Below are 25661 nucleotides of genomic sequence, written 5' to 3'. Positions count from 1 at the left end.
TATATGCTACTTGATAGATTTATTGATTAAAATAATGAGTAATGGATCCCATCAAGGGTTTCCCAATAGTGTTGTTATGTGATGGAATGGGAGAAGGGAGGCACGCATACTTCCTGCTAACAGGACCACTGAAAGCAGGGCCAGCCTGCAAAGCCACTAAAGGAAGTGACAGTAGGGAAGACAGATAACAAAAGCCCAGAAAACTTGTTTTTTGGTAGGACCTCAGAGGATAAGACACAATGAGGAGAAAGGGCACATTTTGGCTTCAACAAGAAGTAATTTGAAAGACGACCCTGTGAGTTTCTTTCCAATCAGTGGGCTTTGAGCTCTGCGAGGAAACACTTGGAGATAGAAAGCAGGACTTCTCAGAAGACACTGAGATGCTTGACAAATGCCATGATGAAGAGGCAACCGCTGAGACCATGAAGAGCAGGGCTTAGAAATCCAATTCCATACCCCGTTAGCTCTGTGACCTTGGCCAGATTATGTGACCTCTCCAAGCTTCCTTCTCCTTCGCAGTGACTCACACAGATGGCTCACGTGTGAACAACAAATGCCCCAGTCTTCCTCTGGGGAGCTTCCTGTGAGGCAGTGTGGTGATCCTGTCCATCTGGTTCCCCTCCCTGGGGAGGATTACAGGTTCCCACTCCATTGGCAGTGAGTTTGGCCATGTGACTTTCTTGGACCTCTGAAGTGTGAACAGCCATGCCTGGGGCTGCTTTAGGCAGATACCTAAAGACTCAGTGAAGGCTCTGCCCTATCTCTCGTGTCTTTGCCATGAAGACTGGTAACATTCCAGTGGGTGGCTGCTCCCTCAGCCTGGGTCCCAAAGCACGACACCATGCCACTGAGATCTGGGGGTTGTTATTGTGGTACAAAAATTGTGAGAAGTTAACCTGATTGATATAGGCCACTTAAATTTAGGAAAACTTTTATAACTCACCTTTGCCCATTTGTAACATGATATGAAGCACTCCCTCGTGGGTTATATTACAGACTTGGAATTAAGAGTCTATTGATGCCCCATGCTTTGGTAGGCTACAAGTGCTCTTATGCTATGGTCTGAATATTTGTGTCCTCTCAAATTCACGTGTGAAATTCTAAGCCCTAGTGTGACTGTATTCGGAGGTGGGCCCTTGGGAGGCCAGGTCATGAGCATAGAGCCTTTGTGAATGGTTTCAGTGCCTTTATAAAAGATGTTCCAGAGAGATCTTTGGCCCTTTCTTCCATGTGAGGATACAATGGGAAGTCTGCGACCCAGAAGAGGACCCTCTCCTGACCATGCTGGTGACCTAATCTTGGACTTCCACCTTCTGGAACGGTGAGAAATACATTTCTGTTGTTTGACAGCTGCCCACTCTGTGACAGTTTGTTATAGCCGCCCCAGCAGACGAATACAACTTATGTGTTTTGAGGAGAAGTGGATGTTTTTCCAGACTATTTACTAAAAACTGAATTTAAACATGTTCTGAAGGATTGAGAGATCCTGAGATGTTTATCTAATTGCCAGTACTACATTCTTTCCCCTGTTTTTCAAAGCATTTCTTACTCAAATCTGTTTTCAGAGGTGACCAAAGATCTCGTTACTTTCACCTAACTTCATGCTTGTTTCAGTGCATTTAATACTCCTTCATCTCTCACCTTGAGCATCATTGCAAAGAATCTCCTATCTGTAAACTCTTGCCATCTGCCCCAACTTAGAAGCCTTCTTTGATGATATCTATGCTCCTTTCTCCTCAGCATTTATCTCAATTGAATGATATCATTGGCATCATTATCACATCTGTTTCTCCCCCACTGGACTGAAAACTCCCCCAAACTAGGGACAGCGTCTAATTCTACAGATTAGCATGTACAGGGTCTCAGCCCCATACCTAGGCCCTTAGTAAATGCTCAGTAAATCTCAATCTATGGGTTTTTTTGAATGGCTTGTAAAAATTAAAATCTTGCTCCGTGAGGAGGGGCCGGGTTTAAAAAGTCAAAGTAAAAAAGTGGGGGAGGAGGTCCAAGTATTTACTCAGGAAATAAATAGTATCTCTCAAACCAAAGGTGTAGTTTCTCCTCTCTTCTCCTTCACACAGAAGTCTTATTAAGGGTGTTGACAGAGGTGAAGGTTTATTTTGTTCTTTTCTGAGAGCCTGGCACTTCGTTAGAAGAATAACTGAACCATGTAATTAGCCTACACAAACTGTTGCCATGAATATTGCTTTAAGTTAAAATAATTTTACAAAACAGACTTGGAAATGGTGTTTCCATGCATGCAGAGTTTTGTGTTCATAAAACCCACGCAGGAGGGGTGACAGTGGCAAACAGGAGCCACAAGTTATTTTGGAAGATGTTGACTGGCAGAGGAAAGGATGTCTCTTTCATGGGAGGGTATTCATGGAACGTTCTTAGGCATGATAGCACACGCACACAAATCAAGGAGCCCATACCTAACTCTCCTGGGAGGTGGGTGAATTTATGGAACAAAGCTGGATCATCCCAGAAGGATCTTACCTTTGTGAGCTTGGAAATGAAATCCACCAGCAGTGAAGTCTCCAAAGGCTTGGCCTAGTCCTTGATGTTCACAAAACCAAAGCTTTTCTAAGGGCCAGGGAGAAAGAAAACAAGAGTAGTCACCCTTCCAAGGGTAAGGAGTCAAAAATTGATGAGCTTCGGGTATCACTCTTAGAGATGTTTTCCATTTCGAACTTATGTCCTGGCAAAATTCAAAGACTTCTTTTTCTCCGCTCTCCAATATATATTTTCTTATCAGTGTATCTTACATATAAATTATTGTTGGTATTTCTCTTCCTTTTTAGAAGAAAGATATTATTTATTTATAATATATGTGTGAAGAGGACATTTATTTGAAAATAAATATTTATGAAGATGATGGAGATTAAAAAAAAATATTTTATTTATTTGACACAGACAGAGGTCACAAGTATGCAGAGAGGCAGACAGAGAGAGGAGGTGAAGCAGGCTCCCTGCTGAGCAGAGAGACCGATACAGGGCTTGATCCCAGGACCTTGAGATCATGACCTGAGCCGAAGGCAGAGGCTCAACGCACCGAGCCACCCAGGCCCCCCGATGATGGAGATCTTAAGAATGTGTTCAACTTGGGGCGCCTGGATGGCTCAGTGGGTTAAAGCCTCTGCCTTCGGCTCAGGTCATGATCCCTGGGTCCTGGGATGGAGCCCCGCACTGGGCTCTCTGCACAGCAGGGAGTCTGCTTCCTCCTCTCTCTGTGCCTGCCTCTCTGCCTACTTGTGATCTCTGTCTGTGTCAAATAAATAAAATCTGAAAAAAATAAAACAAACAAACGAATGTGTTCAACTTTTTTTTTTTTTTGTATTCAGCATTACTTATTGAGGAAATTCATATATTCCACATTGCGTCTCGAGCCTCCCAGGCCCACCAGGCCCTGTTTTAGGTCTTCTGAATACAGCACTAAACCAGGTGGGTTCCTGAGTAGATTCTAGAAGATGTTCCAGAGCTTGTATCATAGAAAAAATATGGAATGCTTCCCAGATTTGTGCCTCATCTTTGTGCCAGGGCCATACTAGTCTTTTCTCTATGGTTCTAGTTTTAGTATGTGTGCCACTGAAGCAAACATTACGTTTACTTCTTAAATGACCACAGAAAGATGGAAGATGTTACCGAAGGCCCAGTAATATCTGCAATCTATCAGAAAGATGTCAATGGACATTTAGATTTCCTGCTTATTAATCCAAACTCCTGGTCATGACATTATATGGGGATGGAATATAGAACAGAAGCCACAGGAATAGAATAAGCGTACATTTTTATGATCCTCTGGTAAATTTGAAAACATGGCTACTGACGTCTACCCACTGTGACTCATCTGACTCAACGCCTCTAGGTTTGCAAAAAGTCTCCATACAGCCACATCCAGGAGATATTCATGAGTTTGTAGTTATTTTAATGTATTCATGAAGATCTTTTTTAAAAAAATGCAATTACTTTCTATTTTCCAATTTTGAAACTTGCCCTTTGCAAGAACATTAAACATCAACCTCCTGAGTATAACTTTAGAAGACAATGTAGAAATCAGTATTTTCAAGGTTTAAGAATTTTCCTAAATACAAATGATGACATTTAAGCTCCATAGGACAAATGGGAAATGAGCTGTTCTGTACAAAGTTGCTGTTGCTTGTGTGAGCTCTCACAGATGCTTGTTGGACATAATCTGTTCAAATGGGCTTTCTCAGCTTCCCGGGGCCAAAGAAATCTCAAGGGTTCTTTTCCTGCCAATGGCACTAACTTAAGACCAAAACAACATTCATAATGAGTTCTCATTTACTTCTTCCTCTGCAAAAGACCCAAATATCTTGTACGTTCAAGAAATTAAAAATAGACAACGAATGAGTTAATATCTGATAACTGGGAAGATGTTTAGATTTGGAAAAGGCATTAAACATTGGTGAAACATTAAAGGAGTCTTTATGTTTTTATTACTTGATCTGATTCCTTTATACAACAGGAAACCTGCAGCAAGTCAAGAAGGAACTGTAATTCTCACAGATAACTTGCCCTCATTCTATAAACTAGAGATCAATTTTTTGAAACAGGCCTACTTTGTAGAAATACGATGAACATTCAAAGGGACCAATTATTTCAAGGAGTTTAAGTGTAAAAAAGCTGGACTTTAGACCACCAATCTTCTCCAGTTTCTATTTCCATATGTTAATGCAGTGAATGTTTCTAAAACTTGCATTAGAACTACCTAGAGAGCTTGTTAAGTCAAAGATTAGTGTCAATCCCCTAAATTTCTGACTCATAGGTCTCTGATAGGATCTGAGAATATTCTTTTTTCCTCCTTTTTTCTTTCTTTCCTTTTTTTTTTTTTTAAAGTAGGCTCCATGGAGCCACTAAGATGCCCTGAGAATATGCATTTCTAGTAAGTTCCCAAGTGATTCTGATGCTGCTGGTCTAAGGATCACACTCTGAGAACCACTGACTTAGAGCTTCCCCAAATCCTGTGTACAGACATTGCTCATTTTCTTGCACTTCACAGATACCCCGTCTTTACAAATTGAAGGTTTTTGGCAACCCCATGTCGAGCAAGCCTCTTGGTGCCATTTTCCAAGGGTGTTGACTCACTCCATGTCTCTGTGTCACATTTTCACAATTCTCATATTTCAGATTTTTTCATTATTATTTATTTGTTATGGTGATCGGTGATCAACGGTCTTTGATGTTACTATTGTAACTGTTGTAGGGCTCTGCAAACAACGCCCATAGAAGATGGTGAACTTAACTGATGGACGTTGGGCATGTGTTCTGACTGCTCTACTAACCAGCCATTGCCCATCTCTCTCTCTCCCTCTCCTCAGGCCTCCCTATTCCTTGAAACAATATTGAAATTAGGCCAATTAATAATCTTACAATAGCCTTTAAGTGTCCAAGTGAAAAGAAGAGCCAACCGATGTGACAAACTTCATTGTTGTCTTATCTGAAGAAATTGCCACAGTCACCTCAACCTTCAGCTCCCAGCACCCCGGTCAGTCAGCGGCCATCCATACTGAGGCAAGGCCCACCGCCAGCAAATGGGTTCTGACATACTGAAAGCTCAGAGGGTGGTTAGCATTTTTCAGCAATAAAGTATTTTGCAATTAAGATATGACCATTGTTTTTTAGATATACTTCTGTTGCACACTTGATGGACATATATTCTAGTGTCAAGATAATTTTATAGGTACTGGGAAACCAAAAAATTCATTTGACCTGCTTTATTGCGATACTCACTTTATGGTGGAGGTCAGGAACTAAGCCCGCAATCTCTCTGAGGTTTGCCTGGGGTACTGATTGTAGGGAAATCTGGCAATATCCAAATATTTAAACAACATCATTGTAAGAATTGGAAGTAATGGCAACAGATAAGTAGGGAGAATTTAGAAGAAATACTGTTTTTGTTATAAGATTTTTGCCCTGTAGAAAATCTGTCCATTTAAAAAGATACCCAGTCCTCTGGTTTATTTATTTTACTGCTTGACTTACAAAATATAACCAACTTTGGGAAACTTGCATTGATTATATGAAGACTGATACATAATACTGTACATACACAGTGACACTTGAAAATCAATAAACTCAAACTGGCTTTTCTAAAAACAACAAACAGAAAATGCTAGTTTAAAAAGCTTGTATAGCTTACAGTGGGATTTAAAAATTCTTATGCTGTTTAACGGGGCAGGGGTGGTAGTGCAGGCCAGGGGGTTAGTGCTCTGTCGTGAATGTCTATTGGATACCACCCAGCTTCAGTCTTCCCCTTCCATAATATCTTCTGCTTTTCCCCTAAGTATCTACTCTTTCCCATTCCTTGCATGTGCTGTGAGCCAAGGAGTCCTTACTTGTAGAGATGGGCCTTGATTGCTTTAAACCAATTAGCATTTTCCTTCCTTATTAGAGTAGTTGGTTCAGGGGAGGGCATGTGACTGAAGCCAGTGCAATGAACATGAACATCATGACATTGGCATGAGTGCTGAGAAGTGATCTTCTCTCTCTCTCTGGCCTCAAGGACATCAGCCATCTTGTGACTACAACAGAAGCCCTCCATAGGATGGGGATGATGCCATGGAAGGCAGGGGTAAAATATGGAAAAAAAAATTTGTCCTCGGAGTTGAGTCCTTTGATGGAGCCAACCTTGAAGTTCCTCCCACCTGTGAACTCCACAGCCACATTCCCCACTAAAATCCTGCATCACTTCAACTCATTTTCTGCATCCTAATACATATCATCTCTAATTCTCAATTTTCTGAGTCTTTGTGGTTTAAAGTTTGCTGGCAAAGTACCTAACATTGTGGCCAATACAATCAATATTACTTACAGAAAATATTAATTGACATGTGCATAGCACCTGATAGTTTTCAAAGAAAATGAATCTGATTATTGCAGTGATGAGATGGTATGAGAGAGCCAGAGATGGTGTTGTCATCTCTGCTTTATAGCTTAGCACAGGAATTCTTAAATGACAGCTTGTGGGGTCAACCAGGCCTGCTACCCAAATAATGTTTTATTGTAATACGCCAATGTACCACATTATTTCTCTCTCTCTTTTTATAACAAATTATCTATAGCTTCTTTGGTGCTGCAGCAGAAGAGCTGAGTAGTTACAATAAAGACCACATGGCCTGCAAAGCCTAAAATATTTACAGTCTGGACCTATACGGAAATGTCTGCCAAACCCTGGTTTAGGAAATGTAGAGCTAGACTTTCCCAAGGTCAAAGTCAGAGGCAGATTCAGACCTTGAACCCGAGTCTCCCAACCCAGCATTTTTCCTGTGTAAGAGAGTAGCCAAAGTTTGAATGCCTATGGGCAAAGGAAGCCTTGAGGCGCTGTGCCTCTTCTTCCCTGTGGTCTTGGAAGGTGACTGCTCCCTTCCCATTCTTGGCCCCATGGTTCTTGGGTAATTCTCTGTTCAGAATTCCCTGCTCAGAACTGCACTACCTCAGGGCACTTCCCCAGGCATTTCCCTGGCAGACATCACGAATATGCTGTGTAAGCCAAGCCTATTATATGACGTGGGAATGGTTGTCCCAGACATCTGTGAGGGCGGCCCAATGGCTGATAAGAAATGAAACAAGATGGGATTGGGAGGGAGACAAACCATAAGTGACTCTTAATCTCACAAAACAAACTGAGGGTTGCTGGGGGGAGGGGGGTTGGGAGAAGAGGGGTGGGGTTATGGACATTGGGGAGGGTATGTGCTTTGGTGAGTGCTGTGAAGTGTGTAAACCTGGCGATTCACAGACCTGTACCCCTGGGGATAAAAATATATGTTTATAAAAAATAAAAAATTAAAAAAAAAAAAGAATTAGCATTTGTGAGGCACCTGGGTGGTTAAACGTCAGCCTTTGGCTCTGGCCGTGATCCCAGGGTCCCTGGGATCCAGCTCCACAGGGAACCTGCTTCTCTGTCTCCCTCTGTGTGACCCTCTCCTTGCTCGTACTCTCTCTTTGTCCAATAAATAAAAATCTCAAAAAAAAAAAAAAAAAGAAAAAAGAAAAGAAAAAGAAAAATCAAGCACGCAAGCAAGCAAGCAAAAAACCAAAAAAGCCTTCTCTTGGCATTGTTCATGAGGGAATGAGAACTCCAGAAAAGTGAGCTGACCAAAGGTGGGACTGATGCTTTGAGGATGTTTGTGAGCTCCTTGACCCTAGTAGTGTGTGAACATGGGTGAGGATAAGGCAGAAGAGGATTCAGACATCAAATGAGGAGCTGGACTAGTTTACTTAGATCTTATCCAAACCTGAGAAGCCATGTTTTTAAAAGAGAACAAAGAGACAACTAAGCAACAGATTAAAAAAGTAAGTGTAATTTTTAAAAATCCCTTGAAAGAAGGGGCCCTCTCTTCAACTTCCTTTTTTCCTTTCTTTTCTTCTTCTTTTTCTTTTTTTTTCTCTCAGCACAGTGGGAGAAAACAAGTGTCCAGAGAATCAAATTAATATTTTCCATCTGCTGCAAACTGAAGGCCAGCATTACCATCTTAAGAACTAATAAATGGTCCAAGAAATAAGTGCATTCACTTGTGAAGAGTTCCCACATGGCCTCTTGCTGCTTTCTCAAGTCTAATTGGTCGGTGGGAAGTTTCTGATGTGTTTCCATGACTTCATTCCAGGTTTCATCCTGTACATGGGAGAAAAGAGAGAACAAAACTTTCCACTTCAGTGAGTTGACTTGACGCACAGCAAGAACAGGCAGTTTCCAAAACCATGGTTCCCGTTACAGGCCTTTGGCATCCCTCTTGCTAGTGGCCCCTCAAACTACTCAAAGCATAGAACTTACATATAAGTTAGAAATAAGTTTCCTCTCTCTGTGTGACTCTGAGATGCCACTTCCTCTCCATGCAAACCAATGTGCTGCACAGCATACATACATTGTTTTTGGTTTAAAAGGAGAAGAAATTCAAATCAATGTTGTTTTGAGTTATGCTTCAGAATTTCTTGAGACTTTTTCAGTTTATTGCAAAAAATAAAATAAAATAGCAAAAAATTAAAAAAAAATTAAAAAACCCCTAAAACCCTCAAGAACCCCAAAGCCAGAACTGGGCAGTCTGATCCGGGTTCCACTGGCAATGCTTGTTGAAATTAACTATTGAAGAATTGTGAAGTAAGGGTTTTAACATCTAAAGAGACCTTAAGAAGTTGTCTTGTTGAAGAAGATCCAGACAGGTGACTCATGGTAACAGCTTTCGACATTTGTCCTAGGCTTTCTGGTATACAAAGTGGTCTTCTAGCCATTACCTTTGTTAAGATCAAATTGCTTCCCTTGGTTTCAGACTGTGTTCTGCTCAACCAAGGGGCTGTCTCCTGTGCTCTGCTGGTACTACGAACAAGGCAATAATCTGACAACTTAAAATAATGACTACCACAACAACTAGAAAATGCCTCATCATGGTAGCCAACAAGTTCAGAGCTACCCAAAGGTGGGGGGTTCACGGGCTCCAAAGTCTGTAATTTTCACAGAGGACAGGCAGCTTTCCAGATAGGAAAGGTTCTTGTGTTTGTCTTTGCTTTGCTTAAATATCATTAGAAACGGGACTTTCAAGTATGAATTCTTTAAGGACACAAACTTAGTAGCCTCAGTGTCTTCCATTCATTCTCTAATATACATGAGAACAGACTGCACATTTTGTCTGTGAGCTACTTACAGGTGAAAAGCCATTTCTGAACCAGGGTCTGACCCATAGGACCACAGAATGTCAGACCTGGAGGACAGAAGCCAGTGAGGATGTCTAGTCCAAATGTCTTGTTTTACTTGTGAAAAGACTAACATAGAAGGCTCAGGACAGTCACAGAATAAGCATAAACTTCAGTTCAGCGCTGCCTTGTGGATGATGGACATTCCTTCCCAGTCCCTAACTCAAAATACTGGATCACAGCCCCTTAGCACCAGAAGTGCTTCAGATGTTAGTTCAACTCTTCGTTTAGCAGATGACTGAATAAAGCCTAGACTGTTAAAGGCACTGCCCAACATGATAATTCTCTGCAAGAGAATACCAGAATATTCAGAAACTCTAGTTTCCTTAGAATGGAATCACCCACTTTTTTTCCCCAAATTATTTATTTATTTTTAAAATTAACATATAATATATTATTTGCCCAGGGGTACAGGTCTGTGAATCATCAGGCTTACACACTTCACAGCACTCACCACAGCACATACCTTTGCCAATGTCCGTAACCCAACCACCTTCTCCATACCTCCTTCTCCCCGGCAACCCTCAGTTTGTTTTGTGAGGTTAAGAGTCTCTAATGGACAAAACAAACTGGGGGGTGCCAGGAGTAAGGGGGTAGGGAGAGGGTGGTGGGGTTATGGACATTGGGGAGGGTATGTGCTGTGGTGAGTGCTGTCAAGTGTATAAGCCTGATGATTCACAGACCTGTACCCCTGGGGCTAATAATACATTATATGTTTATAAAGAAATTAATAAAAGGAAAAAGAGTCTCTTATGGTTGTTTCCCTCCTGATCCCATCTTATTTCATTTTTCCTTCCCTACCCCACAAACCCCAACTTTGCCTCTCAAATTTCTCATATCAGGGAGATCATATGATAATTCTTTTTCTCAGATTGACTTATTTAGCTCAACATAATGCCCTCTAGTTCCATCCACATTGTTGTAAATGGCAAGATTTCATTTCTTTTGATGGCTGTATAGTTTTCCATTGTATATATATATATCGCTTCTTCTTTATCCATTCATCTGTTGATGGACATCCAGGTTATTTCCATAGTTTGGCTATTGTGGACATTGCTGCTATAAACATTCAGGTGCACATGCCCCTTCGGATCACTACATTTGGATCTTTAGGGTAAATACCCAGTAGTGTGATTGCTGGGTGGTAGGGTAGCTCTATTTTCAACTTTTTGAGGAAATTCCATACTATTTTCCAGAGTGGCTGCACAGCTTGCATTCCTACCAACAGTATAGGAGGGTTCCCCTTTCTCCGCATCCTCACCAGCAGCTGTCCTTTCCTGACTTGTTAATTTTCCATTCTGACCGGTGTGAGGTGGTATCTCATTGTGGTTTTGATTTGTATTTCCTTGATGCAGAGTGATGTGGAGCACTTTTTCATGTGTCTGTTGGCCATCTGGATGTCTTCTTTTCAGAAATGTCTGTTCATGTTCTCTGCTCATTTCTTGATTGGATTATTTGTTCTTTGGGTGTTGAGTCTGATATGTTCTTTATAGATTTTGGATACTAACCCTTTATCTGATATGTCATTTTCAAATATCTTCTCCCATTCTGTCAGTTGTCTTTTGGTTTTGTTGACTGTTTCCTTTCTGTGAAAAAGCTTTTGATCTTGACGAAGTCGCAATAGATCATTTTTGCCCTTCCTTCCCTTGTCTTTGACAATGTTTCTTGGAAGAAGTTGCTGCAGCTGAGGTCGATGAGATTGCTGCCTGTGTTCTCCTCAAAGATTTTGATGGATTCCTTTCTCACATTGAGGTCTTTCATCCATTTGGCGTCTATTTTTGTGTGTGGTGTAAGGAAATGGTCCAGTTTCATTTTCTGCATGTAGCTGTCCAATTTTCCCAACACCATTTGTTGAAGAGACTGTTTTTTTTCCATTAGACATTCTTTCCTGCTTTGTCAAAGATTAGTTGACCATAGAGTTGAGGGTCTATTTCTGGGCTCTCTATTCTGTTCCATTGATCTATATGTCTGTTTTTGTGCCAGTACCATACTGTTATGATGATTACAGCTTTGTAATAGAGCTTGAAGTGTGGAATTGTGATGCCACCAACTTTGGCTTTCTTTTTCAACATTCCTCAGGCTATATGAGGTCTTTTCTGGGTTCATATAAATTTTAGGATTATTTATTCCATTTCTTTGAAAAAAAATAGGTGGTATTTTGATAGGGATTGCATTAAACATGTAGGTTGCTTTAAGTAAGATAGACATTTTCACAATATTTGTTATTCCAATCCATGAGCATGGAACATTTTTCCATTTCTTTGTGTCTTCCTCAATTTCTTTCATGGGTACTCTATAGTTTTCTGCATACAAATTCTTTGCCTCTTTGGTTAGGTTTATTCCTAGGTATCTTATGGTTTTGGGTGCAATTATAAATGGGATCAATTTTTAATTTCTCTTTCTTCTCTCTTGTTGGTATATAGAAATGCAACTGGTTTCTGTGCATTGACTTTATATCCTCACACTTGACTGAATTCCTGTACAAGTTCTAGAAGATTTGGAGTGGAGTCTTTTGGGTTTCCACATAAAATATCATATCGTCTGCAAAGAGTGATAGTTTGACATCTTCTTCAATTTAGATGCCCTCAATTTCTTTTTGTTGTCTGATTGCTGAGGCTAGGACTTCTAGTACTGTGTTGAAGAGCATTGATGATAATGGACATCCCTGCCATGTTCCTGACCTTAGCAGAGAAGCTCTCAGTTTTTCTTCATTGAGAATGATATTCACTGTGGGTTTTTCATAGATGGCTGTGATAATATTGAGGTATGTACCCTCTATCCCTACACTTTGAAGAGTTTTGATCAAGAAAGCATGCTGTACTTTGTCAAATGCTTTTTCAGCATCTCTTGAGAGTATCATATGGTTATTGTTCTTTCTTTTTTTTTTTTATAATTTTTTTTAAAGATTTTATTTATTTATTTGAGAGAGAGAGATCACAAGTAGGCAGAGAGGCAGGCAGAGAGAGAGAGAGAGAGAGAGAGGAGGAAGCAGGCTCCCTGCTGAGCAGAGAGCCTGATGCGGGACTCAATCCCAGGACCCTGAGATCATGACCTGAGCCGAAGGCAGCGGCTTAACCCACTGAGCCACCCAGGCGCCCTGTTCTTTCTTTTATTAATGTATTGTATCACATGGATTGATTTGCAGATGTTGAACCAGCCTTGCAGCCCTGGAATAAATCCCACTTTGTTGCGGTGAATAATCCTTTTAATGTACTGTTGGATCTTATTGGCTTGTATTTTGGTGAGATTTTTTTTTGTATCTGTGTTCATCAAGAATATTGGTCTGTAATTCTCTTTCTTGATGGGGTCTTTGTCTGGTTTTGGGATCAAGGTAATGCTGGCCTCATAAAATGAATTTGGCAGCTTTCCTTCCATTTCTATTTTTTAGAACAGTTTCAGGAGACTAGGTATTAATTCTTCTTTAAATGTTTGGTAGGATTCCCCTTGGAAGCCTTCTGGTCCTGGGCTCTTTTTTGTTGGGAGATCTTTGATGACTGCTTCAATCTCCTTACTGGTTATGGGTCTGTTCAGGTTTTCTATTTCTTCCTGGTTCAGTTTTACTCTAGGAATGCATCCATTTCTTCCAGATTGTCAAATTTACTGGTGTGTAGTTGCTCCTAATATGTTCTTTTAACTGTTTGTATTTCTTTGGTGTTGGTTGTGATCTTTCCTCTTTCATTCATGATTTTATTTTGGTCCTTTCTCTTTTCTTTTTGATAAGTCTGGCCAGGGGTTTATCAATCTTATTAATTCTTTCAAAGAACCAGCTCCTAGTTCCGTTGATTTGTTCTACTGTTTTTGTTTGTTTGTTTGTTTTTATTTCATTGATTTCTGCTCTGATCTTTATTATTTCTCTTCTCCTGCAGGGTGTAGGTTTTCTTTGCTGTTCTTTCTCCAGCTCCTTTAGGTGTAGGGGTAGGTTGTATATTTGAGACCTTTCTTGTTTCTTAAGAAAGGCTTGTATTGCTATATACTTTCCTCTCAGGACTGCCTTTGCTGTGTCCCACAGATTTTGAACTGTTGTGTTTTCATTACCATTTGTTTCCATGAATGTTTTCAATTCTTCTTTAATTTCCTGGTTGACCCATTCATTCTTTAGAAGGATGCTGTTTAGTCTCCATGTATTTGGGTTCTTTCCAAATTCCCTCTTGTGATTGAGTTCTAGCTTCAGAGCATTGTGGTCTGAAAATATGCAGGGAATGATCCCAATCTTTTGGTACTGGTTGAGACCTGATTTGTGACCCAAGATGTGATCTATTTTGGAGAATGTTCCATGTGCACTAGAGAAGAATGTGTATTCTGTTGCTTTGGGTTGGAATGTTCTGAATATGTCCATCTGGTCCAGTGTGTCATTTAAGGCCTTTATTTCCTTGTTGATCTTTTGCTTAGATGATCTGTCCATTTTAGTGAGGGAGTGTTGAAGTCCCCTACTATTATTGTATTATTGTAGATGTGTTTCTTTGATTTTGTTATTAATTAACATGGGCTGCTCCCATGTTAGGGGCATCGATATTTAAACTTGTTAGATCTTCTTGTTGGATAGACTCTTTGAGTATGATATAGTGTCCTTCCTCATCTCTTATAGTCTTTGGCTTAAAATCTAGTTGATCTGATATAAGGATTGCTACCCCAGCTTTCTTTTGATGTCCATTAACATTTTAAATTGTTTTCCACCCACTCACTTTAAGTCTAGAGGTGTCTTTGTGTCTAAAATGAGTTTCTTGCATGGGCGCCTGGGTGGCTCAGTGGGTTAAAGCCTCTGCCTTCGGCTCAGGTCATGATCCCAGGATCCTGGGATCGAGTCCCGTATCGGGCTCTCTGCTCAGCAGGGAGCCTGCTTCCTCCTCTCTCTCTGCCTGCCTCTCTGTCTACTTGTGATCTCTGTCTGTCAAATAAATAAAAATCTTTAAAAAAAAATAAAATGAGTTTCTTGCAGACAGCATATTGATGGGTTTTGTCTTTATCCATTCTGATATCCTGTGTCTTTTATTTGAGGGCATTTAGCCCATTTACATTCAGCGTAACTATTGAAAAATATGAATTTAGTGCCATTGTATTTCCTGTAAGGTGACTGTTACTGTATATTGTCTCTGTTACTTTCTGGTCTACTACTTTTAGGCTCTCTCTTTGCTTAGAAGACCCCTTTCAATATTTCCTGTAGGACTGGCTTGGTGTTTACAAATTCCTTTTGTTTTTGTTTGTCCTGGAAGGTTTTTATCTCTCCTTATATTTTCAATGACAGCCTAGCTGGATATAGTATTCTTGGCTGCGTGTTTTTCTCGTTTAATGCTCTGAATATATCATGCCAGTTCTTTCTGGCTTGCCAGGTCTCTGGATAAGTCTTCTGCCAGTTTAATATTTTTACCATTGTGGGGCACCTGGGTGGCTCAGTGGGTTAAGCCGCTGCCTTCGGCTCAGGTCATGATCTCAGGGTCTTGGGATCGAGTCCCACATTGGGCTCTCTGCTCAGCAGGGAGGAGCCTGCTTCCTTCTCTCTCTCTCTCTGCCTGCCTCTCAGTGTACTTGTAATTTCTCTCTGTCAAATAAGTAAATAAAATCTTTAAAAAAATATTTTTACCATTGTATGTTACAGACTTCTTGTCCTGGGCTGCTTTCAGGATTTTCTCTTTGTCACTAAGACTTGTAGGTTTTACTATTAGATGATGGGGTGTGGATCTATTTTTATTGATTTTGGGGGGTTTCTCTGTGCCTCCTGGATTTTAATGCTTGTTCCCTTTGCCATATTAGGGAAATTCTCTACTATAATTCACTCCAATATACTTTCTGCCCCCCTTTCTCTTTCTTCTTCTTATGGAATCCAAATTATTCTAATATTATTTCATCTTATGGGATCTCTTATTTCTCGAATTCTCCCCTCGTGGTCCAGTATTTGTTTGTCTCTCTTTTGCTCAACTTCTTTATTCTTTATCATTTGGTTCTATATCACTAATTCTCTCTTCTGTGTCATTTATTCTAGCAGTAAGAGCCTTCATTTTTGATTGCACCTCATTAGTAGCTTTTTTAGTTCTTATATTTCTCCAGAAAGAGCTTTTATTTCTCCAGACAGGGTTTCTGTAATATCTTCCATGCCTTTTCCAAGCCCAGCTAGCACCTTGAGAATTGTCATTCTGAACTTTAGATCTGACATATTACCAATGTCCATATTGATTATGTCCCTAGCCTTCAATACTGCCTCTTATTCTTTTTTATTTTTTTTTGTGGTGTGTTTTTTCACCTTGTCATTTTATCCAGATAAGAATATATGAACGAGAGAATAAAATACTAAAAGGGTGGCAAAGACCCCAGAAAAATGTGCATTAACCGAATCAGAAGAGACCCCAAATCAGGGGGAGAACAAAGGTAATGAGAGGTTAAAAAAATTTTTTTTAAATTAAACAAAAATATATTAGACTGGTGAATAGAACAAGGCCATGCACTTGATTTTTGGGTGTATTTTGGTCTCTTAAAAGAAACTACCTCACTACCTCCCAAAATTTTTAAGAAAGAAAAACTTATATATATACAAAAATAAGGGTAAACATGATGAAGGGTTAGAAGATAGCTGTAAAGATGAAAATTTAAAAAAAATTCTAAAAAAGGAATTGATAAGTTGATTGGAAAAAGAAAGTGGAGAGTATTTTCTCAGGCTGGAGACTAGAACAAAGCCCTGTGCTAGATTTATGGTATATTTTGATCTATTAGAAGAAATCGTATCCAAAAATTTTTAGAAGAAAAAACCCTATATGTATACAAAAAATAAAGTTACAGTGATATAATGAAGGATAAAATATGACTATAATAATGAAGATTTAAAAAGATTTTTTAAAGAAAGGTATTGTTAAGATAAACTAGTTTAAACAAACATTAAAAGAGGAAAGAGGAAAAGTTTAAAAAATCAGAATAAGAAAAAACAAAATTAAAAAATTTAATTAACTTTGCAAGACTAAAGAATCATGGAGAGAAAGCCAGGAGTTTCATGCTTTGCTTTCCCCTCCTCTGGAATTCTGCTATTCTCCTTGATCAGTGAGCTTGGTCTTGGCTGGATGTTCTTGCTGATCTTCTGGGGGAGGGGCCTGTTGTAGTGATTCTCAAATGTCTTCTCCTGAGGTGGAATTGATTTGCCCTTGCAAGGGGCCGGGTTAAGTATTCTTCTTGGCTTTGATCTCTGGAGCTTTTGTTCCCTGAACTCTTTCCGTAGAGCTCTGGAGGATGGGAATGAAAATGGAGGCCTCCCAATCTCTGGCCCAGAGGAATCGAGAGCTCGGGGCCCCACTCCTCAGTGTGCCCTGGTGGAAAAGTTCCCAGTCACTCCTGTCTTCCTGGTCTCCAGCCATGCTCCAAGTTCATTCAACCTATCACTGAGTGTTTTTGTCTCTGGTGCACAGCCCCATTTGGAGTCTCTAAATCCAGAAGATTCCTGCCTCCAGAGAAGAAAGGTGAGTCTCCCCAGATCTGTCACTTGTGGGGTACCTGCTCAAAGAGCAGTGGCCTGACTGTACTGCAGATCACAGTTTAAGGTAACCCTGAGCTGAGAGCTCAGTCCTTGGCTCTGTCTCTATAGCTGGCTTCCCTGCTCTGATAGCTGCAAGCTCTGCTATACTCAGACACCCCTGATCTTTCAGTGAACCCACGGGACCTGAGACCATGCTGTCCCCATTAGGGCTCCACCCCACTTAGCCTCTGGAGTGATGTCCCTCAGTGGAGTGGACTTTTAAAAGTTTGGAATTTGTGCTCTGTTGCTCCACCGCTTGCTGGGAGCTGGCCCTAACCCCAAGGTCTATCTTCCCATCACTTTGGATTCATTTCTCTGCATGCCCTACCTTTCAGAAAATGGTCGATTTTCTGTTTCTAGAATTGCTGCTCTTTTTCTCTTCGATCTCCTCTTGGGTTTGTAGGTGTTCAGAATGGTTTGATAACTATCTAGCTGAACTCCTGCAACCTGATATCATCTCAATCTGCTACTCCTCTGCCATCTTGACTCCTTGCTCCATCCACTTATTTTTGTGATAGTTTTTATTTCTCAATAATATTAGTTTTAAAAATCTGATTACAAAGGTTATTGCCAAACATTTGAGAAACAAAGACAAACACAGAAAATTGAGGTTACCCATAATCTCTATGCCTAAATAACTGCTGAAAACCTTTTTTCTGATCACATTTGTAAGTAATTTTATTGGTATCATATTTACACATCCTTTTGTAACTTGGTTTTTAAACTTCATACGTTTGACCATTGTACATTTTCTTTTGACTTATTCAGTATTCCTTGCAAAATCATGAATTGCCCACTTAACTTCATTTTACCAGCTAAACTAGGAAGAACCTCTCATAACAACATGGAAGGTTTTCTAAAGTCAACGTGGCTGCATTTCAATATAAGTGTTTATCAGAGATAATTTTTTTAACATGTTCTATAGTCTCAGGCATGATGCTTGGTGCTTGATTGTGGATTTAAGCAATTTGGTGGAAGTTACTCAGTTTGATGGGTTGTGAGCAAGAGAAGGCATGGGTTATCTGGTCTTGTGGTTAGATGACTCCTCTCAGTGTATCTGAAAGGAGACCTGTAATAGTTCTAGAATGTGCCCAAGGCTGGTTTTTCTGGTAGGGTTATGGCACTGGAGAAAGAAATCTGTTAGAGACTCATTAACTTCCACAGTAGCAAAGGAATCTTACAGCCAGCTGGAGAACTCCTACAGCAATTGGGACATATGCCTTTTGTTGATGTCTGAAACCATAGCGACTGCCTGTTGTGGAATTTAAAAACTCAGCAGCCAGTTGGAAAATAAAGAAACCAGGACAATAGAAGCAGTGTTGGGGCTGTGGGAAAGTGGGCGCCAGCCCTCTATCTTGAGGGGCACTCACTGTTACTTTCCATGGGTCTGACCAGCCTCCTGACCAGAGCGCTGGGCTGACACACCAGCGAGAAGGGAGGGAACAGTCCTCCTAGAGGCCACATTAACTTTGTCCTAGAGGACAAAGAAGAGAAATAAGCCAAGGTTAGTTTTGGGGTCTCAAACTTAATGATTAAGATGCATTTGCAGTGGCCACTGGGGTCACGAAACTGGAGCAAAATGGACAGAGGTGGGTGGATACATTTTGGAGTGGTTGACCCAATGATGGTATTGAACTGGTGAGAACAGGAAGATTTTTGAGAGCTCTGAGGAGAGAAAGAAGAGAAGACTGTCCAGGTCTGACTGTGGAGCCCCACATTTGAAGAAGCAGGGCAACATCAGGACGGAAACAGACTCAGAGCTAGACGTTCTGGGACTCCTGGGGGCAGTCCCCACCTCACCATTGAAGAGCGATGTGACCTCAAGCAAGCTATTCAACCTCTCCGAACCTCAGCTTACCTGTTTGCAAAATGGGGACAGTAAAGTAGGGTGTTTATTAGATTCCTGTGGATTATCATTTCTAGAGATATGAATTCCTTGATAAATAAGGCTAAAACGATAAAGGAGCAAGTAGACAGGCTGATTTTAAAGGGAGGAAATAATGTATCCTTTTGAAAACGAGGCTTCGAGAAATGAATTTGCCTTCATTACGGAGAACATTTGCTGAAGTGTTTTTTCATTCCACTAATTATTTCCACTGCTGCCTACCTACCTCCAACACCATGCAAGCCATTTAACATATTTTTTCCCCTAATTTACATGTCATTCCCACTTTCTCAATTGCGAGTTGGTGACGGGCATCTTGGTGCATTAGTTATCTAGCCCAGTGCTTGGCCCGTATGGTCACCCCGCATGTGTGGAACATGTTGCTTCTTTAGGGGGGAAGAATAGATCTATTAAACCTAAAAATAGATTGGTCATCTTAGAGGAGTACACGTGTAGGAGGATCCCTTCCTTTTGTAGGTTTCTCCCTTCTCTTTCCCAAGCAGCTCTTAGAGCTTTCCTGCTCTGGAGGAGAGCTGGGGAGAGATGCCCTTTCTCCTGGGACCTCGGACCTGACCGGTAACCAGCCCTGCCTCCATTTATATGAGGAAGGAGCCTTGGAAAGACAGCTTCAGATCTGCCAGGAGAACAGTCAAATCATATCCCTAAATAGGGGCAAAACTGATAAGCAACAGCCCTGGTGACAGATTTTTACTAGTAGTTAGGCTGTGTCCCTACAAACTGAATGCTGGTGTCCTCTCAGATTTCATATATTAAAGTCCTAACCCCCAAATGTGATGGTATTTGGAGATGCATCCTCTGGGAGGTAGTTTGGTTTAGATGAGTTCATGGTGGTAGGGCCCCTATGATGGGCCCTGGGCCCTTATCGTAAGAGGAAGAGACAGCAGTGTGCCCCTCTCATCCAGGTGAGGGTGCAGTGAGAATGTGGCCACCTCCAAGCCAGGAAGAAAGCCCTCCCTGTAACCCCGCAATGCTGGCACCCTGACCTTGGACTTCCCAGCCCCCAGAACTGTGAGAAAGGAGTATTTGTTGTTTGGGTGACCCAGTCTGTGGTAGTTTGTTGTAGCAATCCAAGCTGATGAAGATACTCACACAAATTTGTTATGCTTGAAAGAATTATAGGAAAGTCACTCATACATTCAGTTATAAGAACAGATGGTTTTCCAAATCCCAATGAAAATCATGCTACCAATAATATGGCTAGTTACTGATTGAGGGTTTGCCACAGGGCCTGTTCTGGGGTAAAGCTCCCCAAACATTATTGGACTCACTCATCATGACCCCATTCTGAGGCTGGTGTTATTCCCACAACCCCTTTTACAGGGAAGGACCTGAAGCTGAGGGAGGGTAACCCATTTGGTCAAGGTCGCAGAACAGTAATTGGAATAGTATAGCCTGGAACCCCAGAGGACTTATGATTTAACCCCAGGACTTAAAAAAATATATCAGTGTGTCTGTGTCCACAGATTACAAAGTGATTGGAGGCCATATGGACAGATTTTTTAAAAAAGATTTTATTTAGGGGCACCTGAGTGGCTCAGTGGGTTAAAGCCTCTGCCTTCAGCTCAGGTCATGATCTCAGGGTCCTGGATGGAGTGCTGCATGGGGCTGTCTTCTCAGCAGGGAGCCTGTTTCCCCCCATCCTCTGTCTGCCTCTCTGCCTACCTGTGATCTCTGTCAAATAAATAAAATCTTTTAAAAAAATATTTATTTATTTATTTATTTATTTTGAGATAGAGAAAGAGAACACAAGCATGGGGGCATAGGGAGCAGGCAGCAGAGGCAGAGGGAGAAGCAGGCTCCCCACTGAGTGGAGAGCCCAACATGGGGCTCAATCCCAGGATCTGGAATCATTACCTGAGCAGAGGGCAGCAACTTCATTTACTGAGCCACCCAGGTGCCCTCAGATATTTTTAATAGAATGAGACACGGCCACTACCCATATGGCTCTATTGCTCTACAAATGGCAGGTGTGTAGACACTGTAATGAAGGGGTCTGAAGGAGAGGCTGGATGGTGGCCAACCCTTGTTCTAGTTAGTAAAGAATCAGGGATCATTGGTTTTGATTTGTAACTTTTCAATAGTTGATGGAACCAAGAATGAAATTTAAAAACCTACTAGGACTCATCCAGCTGGCTTTCCCAGAAATAGACGCATAACTGTGGACTTTGCTTCTGTAACATCTCATTAATTTTTCAGCGTTCTCAATGTGTGTGGCGCTGATCGCAACCTGAGCTTACGCTTGTGCAAGTCGACTTCAACAAGCGAGCTGTTTCCTAAGTGGTATCAAGTGATAAATTGGGAGTTGGAAAGCATCACAATATTAGGACTGCTGTTTTTTTCCACAGAGCTCATTAGCCACTGGCAATTAGCATCTTTCGCTGCACAAAATGGCATCATTTGGCATGTTCTGCAGCCAGTACCGTGGATGTGATGATATCATTTAAACTCCACGTGCCATCTGCTATCATGCAAAGATATAGTAGGATGAAGGAGCTCTTCAGCCGTCCCTTAGTTTCTTAGCGACAGAGAGGCTTAATTACAACAAAAATGACAATGCGCAACACGGCACCACTCCTCTCTTGGAGAAAGGCCATCTTGGTTTTCTGGATTCTGCTGAGTGAAATTAAAGAAAATATATTAGTACTTCAAGGAACTGGTGACCCATCAGTTCAGTGCTTTACAAAGCCTGCTTTTTCAAATGAGCCCAACAGAATTTCTCCTGCTTTACTTCTCCCCTTGAGAGTCACAGAATGAATATTTATATTTATGCAGATGAGCAAATAAAGCAATGTCACCACTGAGAAGTTGGCATCCTATTGCTCTCTTGAGGTGATATTGTTCTAATTTTTAACTAGAGTATTTTTTAGCTTTCTTTCCCCTATCAATTAAAGAGAGATAAAATGTAATAAAGATGTTCGGTAATTTCCTTTAAGACAGAAGGTCATGTTTATGCCATGCTTCCATAAACCATGTCAGCATACGCAAATTCAGTAGCCTGACCAAATGTGATACCCAGAGATTTCATTGACCTGATAATCCCCAGGTGTGATCAGGAAGACCCCCGAAATAGGGGGCCATTAATACATGTTACCCATCTTTATTCCAGGGCTTTTTGTCGCTGTTGGCCATCATCCAAAATAGTCCTTAGGAGTTTCTTTAAGTTGCAAAGAAAGTCATCATCCAAGAACACACAACACATTTTTGTGATTATCAGAAAGTAGAGTTTAGATTCTGGTCTCTTGATTTTCTTATGTCATCTTCTTCAACGTGTCATGGTCCTCAGAAAAACCTGGCAACTGTCTCTTAGATTTAGGAGAAATGAGAAAGGGTATCCTGGCTCCATATATGAAATGGTTGCCTTCTGGGTCTATCTCCTTTCTGTTAAATTAATCAGGAGACTGCATAACATTTCCATCCAAGGAAAGCAATTACCCAAGCAGCATTTTACTACAAAGGATGTGCTTAAGGGGCCTTCCCTCCTGGAACCCTGAAAGCAACCTGTCTAGTTGATTATCTCACTCATTCTGACCACCTTATTGATCTCTTTAAAGGGGAGATTAGGTGGAATGTCCCTCGGGGACAAACAACTTCACCACTCTTAGCCCTCAGAGGCCTGGTGGTAAATTTTTATGTCCAATTTGAACTGCAGTAATTGGGGTCTCTGGTCTTAGCAATTTCTCTCTGCTTTTCTAACTTTGGGGATAACTTGGGGGCCTCGGGAAAGATTCATGAGTATTTAGAAGGAGATTTCAAGTCTTTATAGAATCCACGATCTTATTATCTGTATTAAATATTAAGTCTTGCCGGATCAGAATCTCTATTTCAACAATATCTTTAGGTGACATATTTGAACATCAAAGCTTGAGAAGCACTGCATTCCCCCTGATTTGGGGACTTTGGAACTCTATTCTAAACTCCTGGAGAAGGGGGTAGAGAGGGGTCTGGTGGAGGATGTGTGTATCTTTTACTATGTGGTATTTACTATGAGGCTAAGCACACAACAAAGAATAATTAAAATGATTTCAAAGCACTGTGTGTGGTGCAAACTTTCCTGGGCTCCTTCCGGACATAAATGCAGGCAGAGCCAGGTCCCGCTCAGGTCTGAGGTCCCACGGGAAAGGGGATTTCCCACCTGCTCTCCGGAGCAGGGCTGGATGGGAGATAGAAATAAGACTTTGTGCCTTAGCACGGGGTTTTTCAAACTTTCGTTGTCATCAGAATCACTTGGAGGGCTTGTTAAAAACAACAGATTGCTCTTTGAGGGGCTCCACCCCTGAAGTTTTTAATTTAAAAGGTCTGGGCAGGGCCCTAGCATCTGCATTGCTGACAAGTTCCCAAGTTACTACGGAGGCTCCTGGGCTGGGACTGCCAAACTCTGGGAGACACGACTCTAGGTGTGAACCTATTTAGAGCCTTTGCTCTAAACACGTACCAACCAACTTCCATTAAGTGGGATGCTGTCTTTAGAACTAGTCCTCATTCCTAGGGGTCTGTCCTTGAGCAGATCACCTAACCCCTCCAGCTTGGTTCGTGTGGGTTGGTACGTCCTCTGAGACAATGGGTGTTCGTTGGGGTTGTTGCGTCATATAAGGCGGGAGAGGCTTTCACCTCTCTTTGGATCACCTCTCTTTGGATCCCCAAAGACTGAGGAGCGAACAAATGTTAGTTGTGGTTGATTCACTTATGGCTTCCGGGTCCTACACAGAAGCTGGGGCTGCACTCCTTACAGATGGAGGCTGATGCAAGCCCGAGGTTGGGGGGTGGGGGTTGACTAGCAGTCAAAAGCCTAGACTCCATGTGCCTGACTCGAACCAGATGACACCACGGCTAGGTCACTTCTTTCTGAGTCCCACCTTCTCTCTTTGTGGATGAAGGATGAACTTGGTGGTTTTCCAGCTAGGCTGCCTGGGGTCTAGGGCTTCTGGGGATGCCTTGAAGGTGAGCCCGTGGGAATGCACCCAGACTGGATTTCCATACAAGGTGGTTTTTATGAAAAACAGCTCCACTAAAAACAGAACCAGCTTAAAAACTACTAGGAAGGGGGCACCTGGGTAGCCCAGAGGGTTAAGCATTGGACTCTTGATTTTGACTTGGGTCATGATCTCAGGGTGTGATCCAGTGGACTCTGGCGTCCCACACAGCAGGGAGTCTGCTTCTCTCCTCTCTCTCCCTCTACCCCTCCCTCTGCTCGCTCAATCTCAAATCAATCAATAAATCTTAAAAAAAAAAAAAGTCATTAAAAAACACTACCAGAAAGGTGATCTTTATTTAGCATTCAAAGTTCCCCCTCAGAATCATGGAGAATGTACCCAGAAGAGCACATTTGTTCTTTTCTCTCACCATTGAGGTGAAGATGGGGAAGATTATGCCATCAGGCTTCCTCTCTCTCATCTGCTCTAAAAGTGATCTGTTGTCACCCAGACCTCTGACTCCATGTGCCACCACCCTGGAGCACCACTATCTTCTTAGTGGTGCCATGATGAAGGCCAGGAGTGGGGTGTGGGTGGCATCCCAGCCAAGCTGGGAAGCTGCCCCTACCAGCGCAGAGAGAGCATCTGCCCCGCGACAGTGCCAGTCTCTGGTGGACCTGTTCTAAGTCCTAGATCCGGTGTAAATTATTTGACAAGAGGAGTTTTTGAGAGAAGACACATACCTTGCCCATCTCTGGAAGTTAGTGCCCAGTTCCAAGACTGGTATTCAGCTGGGTCTAGTAGTTCCCAGCAGGTGCCTGTCCTAACTGGTGAGACGTCAGTTCCTAAACAGTTAGGGTATGTGTCTTACTAGTTTTGACGTTGGTTCTAAGCAATTAGGGCACGTGTCTTACTAGTTTTGAAATACTTTGAAAACCTCCTCCCTTAGTTGTTACAATGGCTCTCCCATAGCAGGCACACAAGGAAAGGAGGTTGAGCAAAGGCAGAAGCAGAAGTGGGTGGCACAGGGAATGGGCAGCTCCTTCAGACACCAGGAGACTCCAGGGGAGACCCCCCCTTCCCAACCTGCCATGTACTCACTCCCTTTTGGAACCGCTCATGATTTTGACTAACCCCCAAACAGGGGAGCTCACCTGGACATGTCAACACAAACGTATGTGAATGTTCTGACTCAGAAGGATACCGGGAGAAAGTCCCCAAGCACAGAAGTGTTAAGTCCTGTGCCAGTGACATCCACTGCCCCAGGGGCGAGCAGGACCTGTGGGCATCACCGCCAGCGGCCCCTGCCATCTGAGCTACCCCAAAATGAACGTATGACCGAGTCCCTCCTGGCCTCAGACCCTTGGTGGCTTTTCATCTCCTAGTAGACGAACACATTTTTAAAGTATACACTTAAACCTCTCATGATCTGACCCATGTATCTGCCTGATAGTCCTTACTTTGCAGTTTATTTTTGGAAACAGGGAAGAGAACATCATCTCGACACAAAACAGCACACACGGTGGTTGAGCAGGTCATGCTTTGCCCTCTCCCGGCCCTCCCCACGCCCGTCTAACTCCTCCTCATTTTGAGAGATTTAGGGCCATGGGGGATGATCTGTTAAGTAATTTAAAAAGAAAAATAC

General features: G+C 41.8%; 1 protein-coding gene and 1 non-coding gene across 2 annotated transcripts in view; both read right to left on the bottom strand.

Annotated features, from left to right (window-relative positions):
* Positions 1 to 25661, bottom strand: part of PLEKHG7 (pleckstrin homology and RhoGEF domain containing G7) — a 62264-nt gene that overhangs the window by 19394 nt on the left and 17209 nt on the right. The window contains 5 exon segments of the mRNA XM_045082989.1: positions 2500 to 2586; positions 3841 to 3946; positions 8492 to 8651; positions 9444 to 9526; positions 21679 to 21719. Of these exon segments, the coding sequence (XP_044938924.1) occupies positions 2500 to 2586; positions 3841 to 3946; positions 8492 to 8651; positions 9444 to 9526; positions 21679 to 21719 (477 nt within the window).
* LOC123392870 lies at positions 3495 to 3597 on the bottom strand. Its single transcript, XR_006607556.1, has one exon. It is a non-coding gene; the product is annotated as a U6 spliceosomal RNA (small nuclear RNA).

Source organism: Mustela putorius, unplaced genomic scaffold (genome assembly GCF_011764305.1).
Source record: "Mustela putorius furo isolate JIRA1106 unplaced genomic scaffold, ASM1176430v1.1 tig00000640_pilon_pilon_pilon, whole genome shotgun sequence".
Taxonomy (NCBI): Eukaryota; Metazoa; Chordata; class Mammalia; order Carnivora; family Mustelidae; genus Mustela; species Mustela putorius.
This window is presented reverse-complemented; position numbering and strand designations above follow the sequence as displayed.